This window comes from Camponotus vicinus, unplaced genomic scaffold (genome assembly GCF_025532165.1).
Source record: "Camponotus vicinus isolate PSW18456_S1 unplaced genomic scaffold, iyCamVici1.0 SCAF_5, whole genome shotgun sequence".
Classification (NCBI taxonomy): domain Eukaryota; kingdom Metazoa; phylum Arthropoda; class Insecta; order Hymenoptera; family Formicidae; genus Camponotus; species Camponotus vicinus.
The window spans coordinates 17,704,339-17,726,095 of NW_028141977.1; the positions used below are offsets into that span (position 1 = coordinate 17,704,339).

Sequence of the window (21,757 nt, forward strand, 5' to 3'; positions counted from 1 at the left end):
GTAAATATATAATTTATTCGCAGCTCGATCTCGAAGAACGCGTTTAAGATAACTGTATATTGAAAAACGCGAGGAAACGTTTCCATCGATATTTATTATCAGGGAGACCAAATGCAATTTTTACAGTCTAACGGTGTGTGATGCGTGAGAAGTTATCTTCCTACAATTTCTCGCACGAGCTCACGTTTCGGATATAATGGCAGCAGTCGCGATTTCAGATAAAAATTGTCACGCGAGATTTTCATGTCGCTACTTCGATCATGGATTTCCGCATGTGCCGCTTCAACTGCAGCACATTTGCAAAATATATTCAGGTTACTGTCGCATCACGAGTTGTGGAAGATTGTTCTGGTCTTAAAAGTTTATCGGCAATTTTTCAAATATAAATTTTTTACATAAAAAGTTGATATAATAATCTTGCTTTGCTAGAGAAAGAGAGAGAGAGAGAGGGAGAAATAATTTTCTCTATTACGATTAAAAAAAAGTTATCTTTTAATCTCTAATCCATTTATATGATAAAAAAATAGTAATATGAATTTTTTTTACGTAAGATAATCTCTCGTAACCGTGGAATTTTTCATTAAAAACGAAGAGAAAACTTTCCTCACGCGAATCAGTAGCTCGCGGTACACATGTTTCAATAACAATGCCGTGTAAGTTTATTACAGCGATTGTGATCAGGTTTATTGGAGGAAAAGTCGGTTGATTCGTGAAGGAATACGTAATGCTTAAACATCTTTTATACATATCTAACAGCTTTTATCATTCTATTAACACTCCCGTTGACATATTAGATTATTGTTACATCAGTTGTTGTATCAAAAATACGCCGATTCGAAGAATTAAATCTATCTATAACAGACACGACATCGCGAGTGTAAAGACGAGTAGGAGTACGAAAAATAGCGGGATCGACTAAAAATCTCGCCCGATAGAGCCGTCTCTCCTTCTTTCAACGGGATAATCGAGGCTAAAGCAGGTGTCCCCGACAAGCGTGGGAGACTCGAGCGCCTCCGACGCTGTTCTCCCAACCCATTACTGTAACGAACGCCGAAGAGTCGTCATGGCGACGCTTAGAGAAACACACACGTGGGGTGTAGCAGCTCGCTCACCTTTTTTTCATTTCCCTCCGTCCCTCACCTTCGCCATCTTTCCACCCCTCGAACGGCCCTCTCCGGGGCTTTTCCCCCTTTCCGCCCACCCGTATCTCTCTCTTTTCTCACCCTTCTCGTCTCCCTCTCTCTCTCTCCATCTCGTACGCCCCTTTTTCGTCGGTACCCTCACCCTTCGACCTCTTTCGCCGTGAAAGTGGCGAAAAATAAGTGTACGCGTCGCTCCTCCACGCGGGTTATCTCAAACGAAGGTGCTATTGTAGAGGCGTCCGCGTACGTTTGTGAATTAAAGCCCCCGAATGAGCCAGCGGCGTTACCATGACGGCCGTGCCGGTTGCCATCGCGATACCGGCCACAACATAAAATCACTTTGACGATTTGTTTGGGGCCATTGATGCGCCACACATGCGGGAATCAATTTTATCCCGGGGTATTGCCGCCGGTTGTTGTACGGCACCCTCCTCTTCTTCCTCTCTCGTTCGCCACCCTTTTCGCGTCACTGCGATGAATCGTTCCCGGGACACCTAATATCCTCGGCGAGCCCTCTCGCCCTCTTGTCATTTTTTTTCCTCGAATTGTGTCCTCGATGGACGGCTGGAAATGGCTGCGTTGCGTTATTCTAATTTCTTTTAGCGATCCTCTCTCTCTCTCTCTTTTTCTCTCTCTCTCTCTCTCGTCGGGTCGTTCGTGTTGATGGATCGAACACGAAGAGCTTAACGACTTTTTGCGCGAGTCTGATATTCTCATCTATTTTATTTATCTCACACGACTAACAATAAATACAGTCTTGTAATGCGGTCAGAGAAAGATACTCTGATCGCGATTAATTGGGAATATTTTTAATTTTCATTAATTTTTATGTTATCTTCATTAATGCTCTACTAGAGTCAAATATCGCAAAAATATTCTTATACACGTGTGTATAATGAGAATAAAATTATCATAATTTTTATGCAAGATATTGAATAGGGGTAGTTTAGTCCCTATTATCCTGTCATAGATTATTGATTTCTGCCGCTTCATCATTGCGTGTGTCACTATTACATCGAGAGTCCTTGACCAACTACGCTTCCTCTTAATGATAGACATTATGCGATTAACTAGAGAGAAATATATTTAGAATATTATACACATTATTATATATATGGATCCTTTAGTACAGTTTTTGAAAATCGCGGGAGGGAGGACGTCAATAAATAATTACCTCTATTTATAAATCCATACAAGCACAAAAAATTTCATTTTTATACATTTAAACATTATTTAATATTTAGGAACATATATTTTCTTTAATAATTTGAAATAAAATGTAATTTTATAATTTTTGCATACAAAAATAGACTTTTTCATATATAAATATCCTTTTCAAGTCAAACATTATCGGTCACTCTGATTCCAGACAAATGCCATGATGTATATGATATTATTTACAAATTTAGACGATTTTGTCCATGTGGTAAATTTTTATCTGCTACGTCGCACTTGTATTATTACTTAGCCTTATATATGTCTGCGTTAAGTGGAATGTGATCTCAAGTTCAAGCTCACACGCCACGAATAGTCGACTTTGTTCGCATAGCTCATCTAAAGTGTTTTGCCGCTTCATCACGCAATAACGCTATAACGCAATTAAAACCGATAATCGCACCCTTATCTATATAATGTGTAATCGCCGCTTTCGGCTCTGAATCAGATTATTAATCGGATCATTAAATTTAAATAGTTATTAATATGAGATATAGATAATTGCATTGTTAACAAATTCGATACAGATTTTTAGAATTTATTCCTTTCAATGTTATTTTATTACATAAAACGAAAAAAATATGCGTAAAAATCTAGGCCTATAAAATATAAATAGATACATTATTCAAGATATTTTCCCCTCATTCCTTCCAAAATACAGAAAGTTTATATTTTTATATATTTAAAAAAAATATATGTATTATACATGTATAAAAATTGTGCAGATAATCGTGAGAAATCATCATAAAATTTTGTCATATCGATAGAAATTTATATTTACGTTGGGGAAATAAATGATTAAAATAATTCAAAGTTAGCAAATGTAATAACGACTTACTCGCGATTCTCTTTTTTGTTGCTTCTTGTCCGAGGCTGGTACTTTCGATTGTATCGCGCTGAAATAACGCAATTCGCGCAAGAGGAGGCGTTTACTTGGCTTTCCAAGTCGCGTATATACGGAATATCGGTACGCGACACCTACAGATAGACCGACGGACGCACACGTCAACGGGAGAAGGCAAAGACGGTTACGTGATCCGCGATTGTTATGTAAATATCGCTACTCGCTTACACGCAGGGACGCAAAGCGCGCGTCTGCATTTTTTCTGTTCTCTGTGTGTATTCTTTCTTTCTTTCTTTCTTTCTATTTGATATTTTCACATCTCGAATTTCTAGAAATCATATACTACAGATGGCGCGGAATTAAAAATTGGAAAATAAAAATATATTAAATATATTAATTCTTCTCAAATTATTATAAAAATATATTAAATATATTAATTCTTCTCTCAAATTATTATAAAAATATATTAAATTGTTTCCTTCTAAAGGACCCCGCATCATTCTTATGGGAAAGTGTCTTTCTGCGAATTTGGCTAATTTTTGGATATGTTGTAGTTATTGTGATTCTCTGAACAAATGTCTCAATGGGCACAACTTAATCCTATGAGCCGTTTCCGCGCTACAAGCCTTGGAAGGTCCAGATTTAACATGTAAAGGTATAGGCTTTTCAACTATATATGTGACCCTTGGTCGAATGTGCGTGCGTGTGCATATGTGTGTGTGTCTTTATACGGCTCTTAACAATGATTGGCATCAATACAGTTAAGACAAGATACAACACACGCGCGCGCGCGCGCACACACACACATCATAGGATTAAGTTGTGCCTACCCATATAGGAATAGCCAGACAACAGGGCCAATGCTTGGCCCGATATACGGTGACCAATGATTGGCCAATACTTGCTTACTGTATTCGCCCATGCCTGGCATTTTCAAATTTGCCAGAAAATTCTAGAAACTTGGCGGGTATAAAATAGCCAACGAAAGAAATCCTCTGCACAGTCCGTGACCGCTCTAAATTCGTTGTCGCACAGCATATCTTCTTTTTCGCAGCAATTTTGCAGCAATCGCTCGAGTCCGAGTAAACGTTTTTTATTGCTTTGTTGCAGAAATAAATTATTATAAATATATACTTATAAAATAGTTTATTGGATATTTTTCGAATTTTTATTAAAAATACATTAATATATAATAATTATATATAAGTATTCTTAATAAAAAGGGAAAAAATTTTTAGTAAAATATATTTTGATAAATGTATATTTGTAAAAATGTATTAACGCGATAAAGCAATAAAAAAATAATAATTTGGCTAAGTCGAGCATCGTAAGAACGATATTATTAGCCAAATATTGGCATAATAGATTAGCCATTAATGACAAAATATTGGCAAGATATATTGACCATTAATGGCTTAATATTGGCAAGATATATTGACTATTAATGGCCCATCATTGGTTACCATGTTTGGCCGTACATTGTTACCTATTGCTGGACCGAAGTTATCATTCCAGAGAAGTCCCATTGTTGGGCCAGTCATAGGCGCCATTATCGCGCCAATATTGGTGACTTGGCAACCAATTTTGGGCCAAAATAGGACCGTTAGTAAAACCCTATATGGGCATTGAGACATTTGTTCAGAATCACGATAACTACAATATATCCAAAAATTAGCCAAATTCGCAGAAAGACACTTTCCCATAAGAATGGTGCGGGGTCCTTTCTATAATATAATGTATATTATATAATGCTTCTATCTGTCAAACAGAAAACAAACACAGATAAAATTATGAAAATATATTATCAGAGAACTCTGATAAAATTTTATTAATATTAAAAATAAAAATAAAAAAATAATTTTAACAATTTTATTTAAAAATTTTAATAATTTTATTAATAATAAAAATAATATATAATAAGAAAAATTTTTGCTAAAACAACACATATATATATGTGTGTATGTGTGTAAATTCTACAGCACTTAATTAACTTAATTGCTATGAAAGCTTCTGTATTTCGCGCAGAAACGTATAATTTATAATTCAAACATAATTACGACACGTGTAATTATTGATGCGCGAAATATGGAATACGCTTCAATCTTTCATTCAACACGCCGCTGCAATTAAAATCTCCGCGGTATCACTGTCTGCGCAAAGCGATTGAATTTACTAACGCAACGCATGTGTGTGCGTTGGCCTTATTTTTGTTCGATCGCATTTTATGACGAGCGACGACGCAATGCGAATTATCCATATGCGAAATTCGAATTGCAACAGTTGCGCGCGCTGGATCCATGCACCGCGAGATTTTCGCAATATGTATATATATGTATACATGTATGTGATGCCGCGATATATTATGACCGATGAGCGGCGCCCTTACCATCTCTTATTGGCCACGCCGATCGTTAACTAAGGCGCATCCAGCCTTAGCTCTCCGCGCTTTCACTCCGCACATGCCACGTGATCTTGGTTTTCCTTTTTCACCGAGTAGCGGAAACCCGGCGCGAGATACCCCTCTGCCCAGTGGTGTAGTAATGGGGGGGGCGGAGGGGGCGGTCCGCCCCGGGCGCCGTTTTAACAGGGGCGCAATTGAGTATTATGTAAATGTATTTTTATTGCTCGAAACTCGAGCATTGTTTAATCAAGTATGAAAATCTCACCTTTTCAATTCTCTAACTTGTCTAATAGAAGCATGAAGCACCTAATAAAACTCGACATTTCTTTTTTTTTTATCTATTGCTATCATAGTTTCTAGTGTAAAATAAGAAGACTGTTTTGTCTTTGCTTATACTATTAATACGCTCTTTCTTTCTCCGCGCGGTTCGTGAACGAAGTTTTTCGAAGTTAAAACTAATTAAAACTTATCTTCGATCAACCATGAGTCAGATATGATTAAATGGGCTTGCGATGCTCTCTATTGAACGAGATGTAACGAATAATATAGATTTTTCAGATATTATAAAAGAATTTGCAAGCGTCAAGGCCCGCAAAATTAAAATTTAGTTTTTAAGACTTTGTTAATTTATGTTAAATTTAAGATTTGTTTTATTATAAAACTACTAGTTTATTTAAACAACTTTAGTTTATTTTAAGAAAGCTTTTGAGCTTTTGTTTATTTTTTTGTAAAATTCAAAATATAAAAATATTACTTATTTATAAATTGCTAATTTATTAATTAGTTCGTTAAATAATTATTATTAGTAACCTAGTAAGAAAGGAGGAAAGGATCGCCCCGGGCGCCATTTTCCCTTACTACGCCATTGTCTCTGCCTCTCTCTCTCTCTCTCTCTCTCTCTCTCTCTCTCTCTCTCTCTCTCTGTCTCCTTATCTCTCGCTCTCTTTCTCTCTGTCTGTTTCGAGCGAGCACGAGGAATCGCGCTACGCACGCCCGCTATTGTGTTGCCTCCAGGAGGCATTTCGCCATGTTTACATCGTGCGGCCACCTGCTCGCCGGTTATGGCCAAATTGCCTCGTACGATTCGGGAATCTCCGTTTAATGACGCGTTAGAGCGCGCCAGTTATAGAGTTTTTCTGCGCAAGTCTCTCCGAGAAAAGCGAAAGGCACGTGAGAATGAGAATGTTTTTATAATGGCGAGAAGTTAAGCGCGTAGAAAATCTCGCAAAATACAAATAATATCAACTGTCGCGTTGGGTAAAATGTAACATAATCGAAAAATAATCCTATATGGGGCGTAGAAAGCAATTGGTGTGAATATTTGATAGAAAATAACGATACGCTTCGGAAAAAAAAAAGACTAGAATTGCTATAGATAACATATATGCTATAGATAACATATACATATAATAATTTTCACAAGTTACACAATAATTTCGAAGTAAGGAGCACGATATCGCGACACATAAACCGCAAAGGGGAATAATGGACGTCGTTTTTCCATGCTTTTTACGGAAAAAAAGAAATATGTATCATATCTGCGAGAGAGGAGAATGCTGTCCTGCCTGTTGTAGGCATAATCGTCACAGGGGAAACAGAGGCGGGTGCCGATAAGAGTGCCGATGCTTGTGTTGTATCCTCGTTTGACGACTTTGCGCGGCGGAGGTGTAGGAGGAGTAAAAAAGACGCTCGCTCCCGATAGCGATAAACGGCGTATCGGCTATTCGTTCCCTTTTTCTTTTTGTCCCTGGGTCTCTTCCGAACGACTCCTCTATGGTTGCATAATGCATAATAGCTTTCCACGTAGCTCCGATATTCTGTTTTGATTCTCTCTCATGGAAAGTTTTCTAGGAAACGCAACCGCGCTAATCCTTTCACCGGTCACGCCCGGATATTGTTGTTGTCAGCTAATCAAAATTGGGAGCAACGTTCTCGGAAGAGAAGTATTCGAATCTGAAAATTTCTCATATGTCTTTTTATACATATACATTGTAGATTTATTTAACTTATTTTGTTGCCCCGGGTATCTTTATTTAGGAGAAAATTTGTTTGTAATCTGTTGATAATTGTAGCGATAAAATATGCTTTTAAATAAATATTTCAAAACGCACACATAAAAAAAGATTGTAGGTATAGTATCGCATTTATCACAATAGTATGCTTTTAATTATACTAATCGCGAGTAAAAATGAATAATTATATATGAATAACATAATTTATAATTTCCACAACTGCGCGCAAGTGTGCAATATTATAAATACATACGCGATTTGAAAGTCGTAGATATTTTTTAAAAAACGATGACATCCATATCACATAGAGAGATGAAACTTTCTCATATTTCGATAACTTATCAATTTGCGCGTGAAAATATCGCACTGATAATTAAAAATCAAATAAGTCGTAGGTAACGATACAACATATGAGCCGCCTTGTTTCGTTAATTTCACATGCTTCGCTATACGTAAACCGTAACAGCATGATCAACGCGGCAGATAAGCACATACGCGGAAAGAACAGAGCTGATATAGAGAGGTAGAATATTTTTGCGATTACCAAACTTTGCGTTCTTTACGTTCGAACGCGCGCGTTCTCTCCAGCTGTGTGCACATTGCTAATTTCCCCCGGCGAAAATCAGATTTGATAAGAAAGATTATAATGTTTATATATATTTTCTCTCTCGAAATGATGTTTCTAACGAGAACGCATCAAAGTAACGAGAACGTATCAATTTATATTATATATTTCATAGTTTTCCTCTTTGTGGAAGTAATGACACGTGTGGCTCCTTTAGATGAAATTGTATAGAAAAATTAAAAAATTTTAAAGTTGAAAATTGTGTTTATTTTTTCTTGCTTTTGTTTGCTTTCTTTTTTTATATTGCAATTTTATATTTTATCCTAAATAATCGTTTTAATACGATACGATTGATATTTAAAGATTGTGTTCTATTCCCATCTTCTCTCTCTGAATGTTATAGAAAGTTGGAAATTCAAAAATTTCCGATGTAAAAGGGTGATTTTAAAGATGAAGCTGCCACCATTATACCTGCATTCTCTTGCATTCATTGCAAATTCCAAGTCAAAAGTTTATTGGCGGGATAGTATTCTATTCTCAGTAGCACTATGGGACATAAAGATAAGCGAAGAAAGGACTTTTTGTTTTCTGAGACCGTTAGTTTTTCTTTAATTGCCGCTGAAATTTTGTACAAGATATATTGGAGGAGAAAGTTTTACCTATACATATATGGCTTAAACAACCTGAGTACCTGATACGCCCCTTTTTCCTTTTCACAACAAGGGTACTTTTTAAAGCCCTTCTAAAGGACTGCCCTCTCTCATCTCATAGCTTATGGAGGGATGGAATGCACTATTCCTCGGCCAATGAACTGGAGTTCCTAACCTGAGAGAGGATACAGGTGCCAATGAGTGGTGACAATTTCTCAAAAACATACTTATATATATATTAAAAATTTTTAAATTGCAAATCATCAAAATATTTAAAAATATGATAAAATAGAATATGATATGCGAAATTTATCCAATATCATATTGCATATTGTATTCAAATGCAATTCTTAGAAAGTATAAATTATTCTAATATAAAAAATGAATACTAAATAAACCGACCGAGCAAGAAAAATACAACGAATGCATAACAAAAATTTTAAATCAAACGGAAAAAGTTGAAGAAAATTCTCTCGAGCCTAAATAACATTAAACAAATTACGTAGATCGTATTCTGCGAGATACAAGCTGTACATCGATCCTTTCAAACAAACAATTAATCATCAGTCCGTCTACAATTCTGCGTACATATTCACAATACCTGTATCGTTTCAGAATCATTCCCCCGATCCGACGCGCAATATACATAATTAAAAAAAAAACATCCGCATACGTAGGTAAATAGGTATCTCTCGCGTGAGCGAACAGCAGCCAGCCGGAGAAAAAGAGGGAGAATATACAGATACACAGAGCCGATCGATATATGCCGTGACCAGACGCGGGCGTTCTGCACGTCGCGTCGCGACGCATCGGGCGGGATCGGGTCGGTTTTTCTAGGAAACGTTCATCCGCCGCGGGATCGACGACCGTTACGCGAAGATGCCGATTAAAACCGGGAGAGAGAACGGACAGAGAGGAAAGGAGAGGGAGAGCGAGAGCGAAAATGGTAACGCAAGGTAATGTAAATGCGGATGCGGTCGGCGCGTGCGCCTGCAGTAGGGCACGGCAAGACGACAGCTGTTTCAGTCCTCAGGCAACATCAGCGTTGCACCTGCCCGCTTGCCTGCCTGCCTGCTTGCCTGCCTGCCTGCCAGCTCTCGCTCGCCTGCTTGCTCGCTCGCTCGCTCGCTTGCTCGCTCGCTAAATCCACCTATCTCCTTCGCCTATGTGTGTCCACGAGCGTCTAATGCGCACGCGAATCCTTCGGCTACCTTAAATCCGCGGCCCGAGGACCATACGAGAGAGGAAACGGGGAACGTAAAGATTTACGGAATTTTTCGCGCAGATCCCGTGATTAACGGGATGTCGAAAATTCCGGATGCTCTCGCGATTTATTTTTATGAATGTTTTTTTTGCTTTTTTTTTATAAAACATTTTCCTGATTTTTTACTTATTGTAAATTATGTATTGTAGATAATTTTTTTATTTATTGTAAATTATTTGTTTATTATTTATTTATCGTAAATTATTTTTTTCGAGAAAGAGAAGAGAGAGAGACTGGTTCGATTTCGTATGCAATGCACCCCGGTTTTTTATGTTAGAGTCGAGGAACACGAGCGATATCAGAACAGCGCGTGCGTAATCATTAACATCGAGCTCCAAAGTGCATAATGTGAACGTCGGCACCCGCATGAGCGGTCATCGCACGCGTTTGGGAGCCTCCATGCTGGCGCGCGAACGAAAACGTCCGAAATTAAATAGTAACGGGATTTAAAAGCCGATTTCCTTGCTGCGGCGAGCGTTACTTAAATTCGCTACGCCAAACATTCTTTCGTTAATTTATAGAGATTTATACACCACATAATTATCTGAGAATAATTAAAAAATAGAAAAAAAATAAAACAATCAACAAGCAAAATTACTCGAGTGCTACATCTCTTGTGTCTCGAACACAATCAACTTTTTATATTTTTCATAATTCCTAATTAAAAATTTAAAAATTATTTAAAAATTAAATATTAAAACTAATTTAAAAATTAAAAATTAAATATTATGTATTAATATGTAGAATTGAAAGAGTATAAATGATATTAACTTGAAAATAATATATTAATAATATATTGATATATTATTACTTTGCTTAAAAAATTATAAATTTCAGTGATTATTTTTCTGCAATTTATTCCTAAAATTGCTCTCTGTTGCATAAAATTACAGTGCGAGAATTTCATCAAGATAAGTGATCGAAACGAGTCGTATTGACGCAACGTTTTGACATTCCTCAGCTTATCGCACAGCGCGCAAAATCACGCTGCTCTTATCTTAAATTCACGGAGAAATGCCAGCGGTCAGTGCGGCGCATTGCAGGGTACGCGTGATCATTTTGCAAATTCGCCAGATGTAAAGATGCGACGATCGCGGCCCGATATCTTGGTTTGTATGGCAGGTCGACCAGCAGCCGCGACTTGGTAAAAGGCCGCCTTGTCACGCCAGGCCTACTTCGCGACAGTAACGGAAGTCTCTTGGCCAATCAATCCCTCGATTCTTGGTCAAGGGGTCAAGAATTGAAGAAAAAACTTATACATTATCGACCGGTAAATTAAAATCTGGGATTTTTTAAATTTCATCCCAGGCTTTCAATTTAATCCAGCCTGCAAAATATTATATTTAATATTATATTTAATTCTTCCATCTAAAAGGTTGTCAATGATTGAAAAATTTTGTACCGTTAAAAAGTTTCCTATCAGATAAAAATAATTAATAAACTTATTTTATTATAGACTTGATCGACCAGATCTAATGTTGTGCTCTTGCCATTCTTTTACAGTTGATGCCAAGTGGAAAATCGTCGACGCGAAAATTCCAACCAATTGATGGGGAAAAACAGGGATCTTCACGGGTCCCTGTCACGGAGATGATTATTGCAGGTTTAGAATATCGAAATGCGGTAAGCGCGGTTAGTCACTTGTGAAGAAGTAATATTACAGTTATTTCTAAACGGTGTTGTTGCTGGTACTCGCGCGTATAATATAGATGTCCCATATATAATGTGAAATAATACTTCATTGCTTTCAATACCGGCGATGAAGATAATATCGAAGGAGATACGCGAAATCTTAGGTTATAGATAGGGTATTTAAATCGACTAACGGGTCACATGTGTAACAAATATGATTTAAAAATTTTTTTCAAGCAATGAATATATGTTCGCGTAAAAGAAGTGATATACATCTGAATTTGATAAAATAACAATCAATAAAATAAGTTTCTCATTGATTTCACAAATATATATAATCCGAGTAAAACAAAAATAAAAAGAAAACTTACAGAACCAAGTCAAATCTTATCCTCAAATTTTTAATTCACAACTTTTCTTACAAGTTTTTAGTAATTCTTTTTTTTATTGAGCGATATATGAAGGTAATTAATACATCACTTCTCTCAGAAAGAGAGAGACAGGGAAACAATTTCAAGCGGAAATATTAAAATCCCGAATATATTTCTTAAAAAGATTTTGAAAATCAGAAACAAATGTATGTGTCGTACAATCATAATAATGAAGGAAAGTAATAAAGTTACGCTTGCAAAAATTATGATAGATGCTACGAATTATGATAGATGGCATGTGTGATAATTAATTCCAAGTTAGAGAACAAATAATGAGTGTGAAGAAATGATTTCTATATGCATCTAATTATATTTGTGTATCGTTAACGAGAGGAGAAAATCAATACTCATGACAAATAATATTTTAAGTTTTTACATTAATTTAACTTTGCTTGACAAAATAAAAGAAAAGCATATGAAGAAGATCTTTAAGAAATACAAATTGCATCATAAAATTTTTGTTATATATATTTAAGAAACTAAAGAAAAAAATTTATATGTACTTATTCGCGCATATTGCATACTTATACCGCACAATATATACACATATATATCTGAACATTTTCGTGTATTCTTTCATTAAAAAACATTCAATTTTTAACATATTTAAATAAAAAAACAATATTTTCCGCAAAATAAATTGCAAAAAATGCTGGAATATTTCTTTCTTCCCATTTAAAGTTTCTAGAAATATTGACAGAGAGATCTTAATGTCAATGAACGCGTTAAAATCAGGAGGAGCTTAAGTAAGGGCATAGGCTAAGCGAAAAGTCTGCCGCGGCACCTGGGCCTAGAGACGGACAAGCGAATTCACGTTGTCCGATCCAAGGCGATCAAGTTTTCGCACCCACCTACGTGCCACGTCACAGTCGGCGATCACCCCTCGATCGCGTAGAAGCTAAAAAGTTCCCGCGCGTCTTCTCTCTCTCTCTCTTTCTCTCCCCTCTCTCTCTCGCTGGCCGATCGACTTCATTCCGCGAAGGGTCCTCGGTGGCGTAGTGCCACGCACCCTGACATTATCTCCCGGTTTTTTTTATTATATAGGTACCTGGTGGCACGCGCCATGCGCTCCGGCCCCGGCAACAGCTGCTCCTGCGCCCGAAGACCGGAGGTGGATGAATAAAGTGAGAGGCACACCTTGCTGCAGGCGCGTGCCGGCAGCTTTCAAGATGTGAATACCGCGAGATCCTCCGTCTGTCTGGGCCGTTGCTCTCACCCTTTTATCTCCGGAATCGGAGACGACAGAGGTGAAACGACGCCGCCGCCGCCTCTGCCGGCCGTGTACATTTGACGCGACATCGATCGCCGGGGCTAATTGCTGCGTCAATCGATCCATCAGACGCGCGACGATAGCATTATTTTAAGAAAAAAAAAATGTAAAGGCGCATAATTTTTTTTTTTTTTTTTTGAGTAATTTTCTCTCCTGTGAAGCTAGCTCGAAAATTCTTCTGCAGAGAAGCAGAGATCTGTATTTTAAAATTCCAAACTCGAATCTTGTAAATCGTAAATTACACATTTGAAAATAGATATTTTTTGATAAAAATACGATAGTGTCAATGATAAAAAAAGCGCCGAAAATGTGCGAAAATTATGCCCCGTTTGGGGGCTTTTTGTGAATAATCAATCGATCGGGTCAACAGCATTCTCGCGCTCGAGATAGTCGTCCGCGCATCTGCAACCGCCGCATACCATCTTGCAGATGCGGAATGCGTGTGTAAAGAGTTAAGAGTGTTCTTGTTACGACGCGTGCTGTTCATCTTGGAGCATGTAAGGCGGCACCTGCTACCCGAGATAACAATGCGCAGCCGGATCAGACTGCGTCTGTATCTCTATTTTTTGTCATTTGAAATGATGATCTGTGAAATATGTCGCCAAGTTGATATCGCGCATTTTTTTCCCGTTAAATCTCTCCATAAGCTCTGCGAGGAATGCGTTACGAAAAATAGAAGCGTGCTGCCGATCATGTTTTAAACCATATCGATGTTGTTTGATACTAGATTATATCTAGTGAAATGAAATGATAATTTTGAACAATTTGACAAAAATATAAATCGACTCAGCAAATTTCAATAGACTATGAATGATTTGAAATGAGAGAAACTCTCTCTGAAATATATATAAATATATAATTTTATTAATAAATTATTATATATGTTAAAAAAATATATTTGAGCAAAAAAAAGTTTCTTTTATCGACAAGCACAAAATATACGTTATTTTTTCTCACAAGTTAAACTTGTAGCTATTTTTGGAGACATTGTAATCACCTGTTGACGCTCTTAATACGCGAAGGATACAATGTGTAAACTGCTTCCAGCCGTCTTCAGTAGCGAAAGAGTTAATGAAAGAGGAGATAAGTATCAACAGTGCGTCCTTCATCCGTTTTCTTCTCCGAAATACGCGTTTCCAGTCTCATATCGATGTATGCGTGCACGTGAGTCAGTATTCACAGATATCACCTGCTGCGGTCGATAATATATAATGTGAAGTAAACTATCCTGAAGACAAAGCGTCGTCCCGAGTCAAGAGATTATTCTTTGCTTTAAAGAAATATTATATCACTTTAATTTATTCCCTATAATATCGAGATATAAATTATACATATCATTAAAACATCCAGCTGTAATTATTTTTTTATCATAAAATTATTCATTCATAAAATTACATCTAATTTAATGATTGATTCTATGATTCTATGAGCTAGAATTACATGTAACCACACATTTACGTATTTTATTCCGCATAAAAATTTTTAACATTCTACAAAATATGCATCAGCTGTTTTTTAAAACATTTGTTCGCATCTTCGTCGAGAGCGGATGGTCCCGACAATAAGCTAGTGATCGAAGGCAGCTGGACCTTCTTCGAGTCATCTGCCTCTGTAGCTCGCGATGCGATAACTATCCCCCTACCCGCGCCGGCTACATTAATGGATATTTATTATCGTCATCGAAGGTGGCTACTCAAAAGGCAGCTGACTCCGAGAGAAAGATCAGTCGTAAATGACGCAATCAAAAATTGTGATGGTCATAAACTGTATTTATCGCAACTTCATATTTTGTTTTATGCTTGTATACATCGCTGTTCCACTTTTACGTTCCACTTTTACGCGATTTAATGGTGAATGAATCGTATTAAATTAATATTTTTTATATTAATTATATTTAATTACATCTATTATATTTATTTATAATCAAAGTAGCTCCTTTTACAAATATAATTTATAAAATAGCGTTCTAAAGTTTTTTAGTAATATTAGAGAGAAAAATAAAAATAGAAAATTAAATATTATATAATAATAATGAAATACACATTATTAAAATATGCTATCGCAAATTTTATTTGCATATGGAGGATGATTCGCATCTATTTTGGAAATAATGATGATGAGATAATTATCCATCAACAGAAATTAATATGTTGATGGTAAATGCATGTTATCATATTTGATACGCCTATCCATATCATCTGGGAGAGAGGGCTCTTCCCTTTATCATCGCGTGTGTAAGTCTGTCTAAAATATGTCTCGACACAAAAGTAGATTTCACTCGCATGAGCTATTAAAGGTATGAGAAAGACAAACAAGGGGATGAAAGACCAGCACCAGAAATGGCTCTATACTTGTTAGAACCCGAGGCCAAAATTTAGATTTAGAAACACTAAATGTTGCACATTCACAAACATCAATAAAAAAACTGACGTGTTCAAGTTTTTCTTATGAATATAATTTTTATCAAAATTAGTCTCTCTAATTAAATGTACGTTTCAATTTAACAAAACATGTTTATATGGTTATCAATCATATATAAAAAAATAAAACGTTACATTAAAATCAAACGCGAGAGAATATATCTCGCAAACCGTGATAATTAAAACCGTTGCACACGCGATCGCGATTTTTGCATACGTAAGTTCTCAGACGCCTCTTTTTTCCACTTAGTCCGCCTTTTAATAGAGCCGCCTCTGATGACGGGATTATGTCAGCCGGAAAGGCGGGAGGTAGATGTTGTTCTCTCCTAATATCGGTGTCCCGTGATCAGATAGGAAATTGCATAGGGATGTTTAACGAGGGGGAAGAGAGACCCGAGGCTAAATGCCACGCTCCTAAATGTCAAGGCAGCATCCCTCCATAGACGGGTACCACTTAACACGGGCGCTAACCCACGTTGCGGGCTACTGAATGTACACTGCGTCACGTTACTTCGTCACGGTACAAAGTCATTTTTATCCCCCGTGGGATGAGCAGGCAGGAGGGTGGAATCGTGCAGATAGGTGTGTCCTGTATACGCATCATCGTGAAAGATTTGACTCATCACCGATTTCGTTACAATCCATAAGACATAATTGTAACGTATATCTCTGCTTAATAGAAAAATATTGAAATATAAATCAATTTCCACTCAAAGGAAATCTAATTTGCTAACTTTTACAACTCTTTTATTTCAAATTTCACGGAAATTAAAAAATTAAAAGAACAAATAAAATTTCTGTCCCAAAAAATAGCGTATATCTCTATGTTTTAATAGAAAAATATTAAAATATAAATCAATTTCCACTCAAAGGAAATCTAATTTGCTAGCTTTTATAACTCTTTTATTTCAAATTTCACGGAAATTAAGAAATTAAAAGAACAAATAAAATTTCTGTCCTAAAAAATAGCGTATATCTCTATGTTTCAGTAGAAAAATATTGAAATATAAATCAATTTCCACTCAAAGGAAATCTAATTTGCTAGCTTTTATAACTCTTTTATTTCAAATTTCACGGAAATTAAGAAATTAAAAGAACAAATAAAATTTCTGTCCTAAAAAATAAGGTCTTTCCCTAAAATTATTCAAGAATAATAATTCTATTTTTATTTATCATATCTATTTGCATCGTACGATTCTTCGCAGCGCATTTCCGCAGCTTACGAGACGAGTCGCTCCGTGCACGATCGTAAAGACTCGCGAACATGCCATTTAATGCGGATGGCGATGCCGGGGTATCGGGTTGAAGTATCGAAAGGAGCGTATATATCTATTAGCGCGCAAACGTGTCGCGCGTGGTCGATAACGGGAGAGAGTCCCCTCGCCCTCCCGCCCCCGCCCCCGCCCTCGCCCTCGCCCCCGCGTCGCGGCGGACCGCGCGCGCGGGATGTTCACCGGACACCGTATATCCTGTTATCCGGCCCCGGTGCAGAACAGCAACGTGCATCGCGCGAAAACCATAACAACGCGCGCATTGTGATCCCGGTGCAACGCCGGGCGCGCAGCAACATCTCGTTTCACCGCGCGTCGCGTTACGACGCCTTCGACGAACGCGGAGATCTTCTTCAGTCTCCGATTCGATACATGTAGATAGATAAGCGATCCTATCTCCCCGCAAACTAATTCCTTTATCAATCAAGGGTCTCCTGTTTCTCGCGTTCGAGGAATATAATCTCGCGCTTGTGTATAAATTGTCTGACGGTACGAGGTATATATATAGACCTATCGCGTTAGCCATTCATGTCGAATGTCGGGAACAATCGCGAGTACATTTGTTTCGTTATATCATACGTATTGTGTATAATACGCGAGATTATTTTATTTGTCAACAGACTTTGGATGATTAGAAGTATGTTAATTGTATGGCATGGAAATGTGCGAAAATTACTTTATTCCACCAGCGACTCCTTTAAGGTAGTTAAGTAAATATTTCTAGGTCACAACTACGAGGTATAGATTGATACTGTTTTCTAGATCGTTACATGATTTTTTAAATAAAAATATAATAATAATAAACATGCGCACACGTTGCTCTGGTATTAAATATTATATTTCAATCTTATTGAATGGAATTTTTCGGATAACATTTCATATCTTTAATCTGGAAGTATATCTGGAATTGTAAAGTGGAATTGATATCGCAATGTGACTTTGCGTCCGTAGGTATGCAAAACTGTACGGACCAAAGTATTACTGATGAGTCAGACGACGATGTGGAATGTCGCTAATGAGTCGCTCTTCAAAGGAAGCGCAAGATCTGTACACCGTAACGCTGAACCTTACATTCTAAATGAATTCACTTTTGGAAGAATAGATATAAAAAAATACATTATAATAGTAATCAATTTATCTTCAGTTTTTCCAAATACATGTAAATATATGTATATATTTTTTTTCTCTTTCAACTTGTAAAACTTGATGAGTTTTAGCTATATTCGATTAAATTTGCTCGGTGTATTATTACAAATAATCTTACATTACATCAGTACGATATTCTCGTACACGATATATATGAAAGCTAAAAAATGTGAAAATTTAATTAATTGCAATAATTTAATAATAATGTAAAATAAACTTGAGAAAAAATTTAAGTTCACGCGCTGCGGTTGAATAAACCTCCATTTATCCTTCGGTATTACTTAGAAAGGGGAATATTTAATCGGTGAAGAACGAAACGCGCGGACAAGATTTATATACGACGTACCATTGCTATGAGAGCCGTCCCAATTAAAATCACGAATCCTAGAAGATAAAGAACTTGGGAGGATTTTTTCGCGATAATCTCTCTTTCTCTCTCTCTACCTCTCTCTCTCTCTGTCTTTCAAGATCTCGAGGCGGTCCCCGAAGCTCGGATAAACGTTGTGTAAGATATCCGTAATCATAATACAGCGGTACCTTGAATTCGCGTGTTCGTAACTCGTGGGAACTGGTGTAGTATCTTTCAAGAGCGTGGGTTAGCAGTATTAGTGTTTACTCAGAAGGCAGAACAATGCACAGGACTGTCGGCGTCCGTTCCGCATTGCTGGCTACGAGAGATCATCAGCATCGGTTGCAACCTATACGAGAAATCGCGACTCGGTTGCCTCCGAATTATCTCGCGGCTCCAATAATCCTTTCCCTCCGATGACGCATAGATTCGTGCGTCGAACGATCGTAGAACGATTATAAATTTTGTTAAGAAACTATCGCCCGCCGATAATGATCGGCATTACGAAATCAAAAATATATCTCGTGTTCGTCGCATTAAGACGAGATAGATATATCTCTTACTCCTCGATGCCGAAACTCGAGATAACTGACAATGAGTGTGACGTCATAGTGACAAAAATTAAGAAATATTTTGTTATCTCTTACGGTTAAGAAAATATCATAATTAAATATTTCTATGTATAACAAGTAAATTTACTTTGTATATAAAAAGAAATTTGAATGAAACTTCATTTTTATATAGAAATATAAAGTCTGTCTTTTATCTCGGCAATTTCATCTGAATTTTTCATTTTCATGTTAATCTTTTAATTTAATTTTTTAAATGTAATTTAAATTTAATTTTTAGATATTAATCCGAGCACTCGATCGTCGAAATTAAAAATTGACTAAAAACATGTAAAAGAAATTTCGCAATTATTTCTTTCAACCTTCATGCAAATTAATTTCTCACGCTGAAAGAAAGAGAGAGAGACATTAAAAAATGAAATATAATTAATTTAACAGATGATTTTGATATTCATCCTTCTCATTAAATTAACCGTTCTTATATAAAGGTGCTCTTTTACAAGGTATTCTCTAGATTGAGAAAAACTGCTTGGCCGTCGTAAAATTACGTCTCGGTTTTTGCGCTAACATCCAAAGGACGCGCGTCGCGCAACGTTACGCAACGGTATCATCATCTCGGTCGCGCACATCTCGAGATTCATCATCGTACGATCCGCAACGTCGCAGTATTTCTCGTATTCTTATTACGCAAATGCCAATTCGCGTTCCCTCCCTTCGCGTAACCTCGATTCTCGTGCACATCTCTCTCTTCTCCTGGCGCGGGGAACAATGGCGCCATTACGGCTACGGGCCTCGTCATCGTACTCACCGGTTTCTCAGCACGCCAGGCGCGGTGTTACCGCGATTTTCACGAAAGCTAAACGTACAATGGCTCCGTGTTCCGCTCGTCCTCTCGACAGACGTTGTTTGGGACGCGCGCTATTGATTAATCGAGGAGCGATAACACATGATCTGTCACGGATAGCTTTCTCTTTTTTTTTATCTCTACGCTTCTTATTCCGAATATATATATTTAGAGTGACTAAGTCGGATATTATTCCGACGAGACATCTGTCTCTCTTAATATTATTTATCTATGCAGTTAATCAAGAATCTAATATTTTTTTTTTAATTATATATATTTGATTATATAAATAAGAATTATGTATATTATATAATTAATATTATATTATATAATTAATTATATAAAATAAGAATTATGTATATTTTTTTATAATTCTCAAAATAATATTAAATATTTCCAGAGATCTAGAGATACGTCAAAATATGTAAAAAAGTTTAAAAATAATATCTCGATATTTTTCTTTCTCTCTCTAATAAATATATATACGCTATTTATTGTTGAGATTAAACTTTAAACATTTCGTTTTTAATATTTCATCGACTCTTGGAAAGTTGAGTTCATCCGAAACGGGGAACCGCCTTCTTCTCCAGAATGCTTTAGCGCTATAACGAGGACCGTTTGTATTCCACGGAAGACACTCCGCGGAGCAGAGCCACCGAGGTCCCCGGTTATTGATCGGCGCTTAGCTTGCTGGCCGGTTGATTTTACTCCGGCCGGAGGAGGACCATACTGAATACGTGTACACGTACGTGTGTACGTGTGTACACGTATGTGTGTGCGGCCATGTACGGATATAACGTTAGCCTATAGTTGGCGGAGCGCACACATAGTATACGCACGCGTGAACTCAAACACAGACGAAACGTTCCCGTCGACGTTTCTCCGCACACACGTATTCGAGGTGCACACGTGCGAGGTCGAGCCCGCGCCGCGGAGGGCTCCAACTTCGGGCGTCGGAGGATCCGATGTAGGTGCTTTCGTAGCCAGGCAACCCGGGCGCTTGTTCCACAGCCGCGTAACCACACCCTCGATTTACCAATTTATTATTCATCTAATGACTGTTCACGAGCGCGCGCGCTCTGGGGCTTTCCTCCCCACGCGCGTGCATTCCTCCTCTCGCGCGATAGGACTTCTTTTTTAAGCCCAGAGACCACCGATTGCGAGGTCTCAGGGGGTACGATCGCGAAATGTTTAAAAATAGTTTTTAATGTTGAGTTAAAAGCGCTATTTAATTATTAACTATTTTAAAAGTATGTTCTTCGAAGAACATTCGAGTTTCACGAGTGAAAAATTGCACGTTTTAACGATATTTTTTAAAATATATGTAAAATATTTTTAATTATCTTAGAAGAAGTATCCTTCTTAAAAAATATATGTAGCAAATTTAATTTAATTTTAATTGCATAATGATTGTTCTGCATTATATCATAATTATTTGTAAAAGATCATAATGTGAAAATTATTAAAGGTAAATTAAAAAAAATTTAAGCGTTAAAGTCTCTCTATGGACTTTAATATTTTATATTGTAGTCCGTAAGAAAGGCTTTAATGTTTAAATTTTTTTTAAATTTATTTTTAATAATAATGATAATAATAATACCTTTAATAAATATGAACATATTATATATATCACATTTTATAATTATAAAAATTATAAAGATAATGCAATCGCAATATGATGCAAGCAACGTCACATCCTTCCCACGTGGAACGTGACCGAGAATGAAAAAAA

General features: G+C 36.9%; 2 protein-coding genes across 2 annotated transcripts in view; one reads left to right on the forward strand and one right to left on the reverse strand.

Annotated features, from left to right (window-relative positions):
• Positions 1-21,757, reverse strand: part of LOC145971524 (uncharacterized) — a 112,831-nt gene that overhangs the window by 65,121 nt on the left and 25,953 nt on the right. The gene's annotated exons all lie outside the window — the stretch shown is intronic.
• LOC145971415 (uncharacterized) lies at positions 9,708-11,864 on the forward strand. The gene is made up of 3 exons (XM_083099035.1): positions 9,708-9,785; positions 11,216-11,363; positions 11,597-11,864. Exons 1-3 carry the CDS (start codon positions 9,709-9,711, stop codon positions 11,738-11,740), a joined length of 369 nt encoding a protein of 122 aa, XP_082955161.1. The 5' UTR covers position 9,708; the 3' UTR covers positions 11,741-11,864.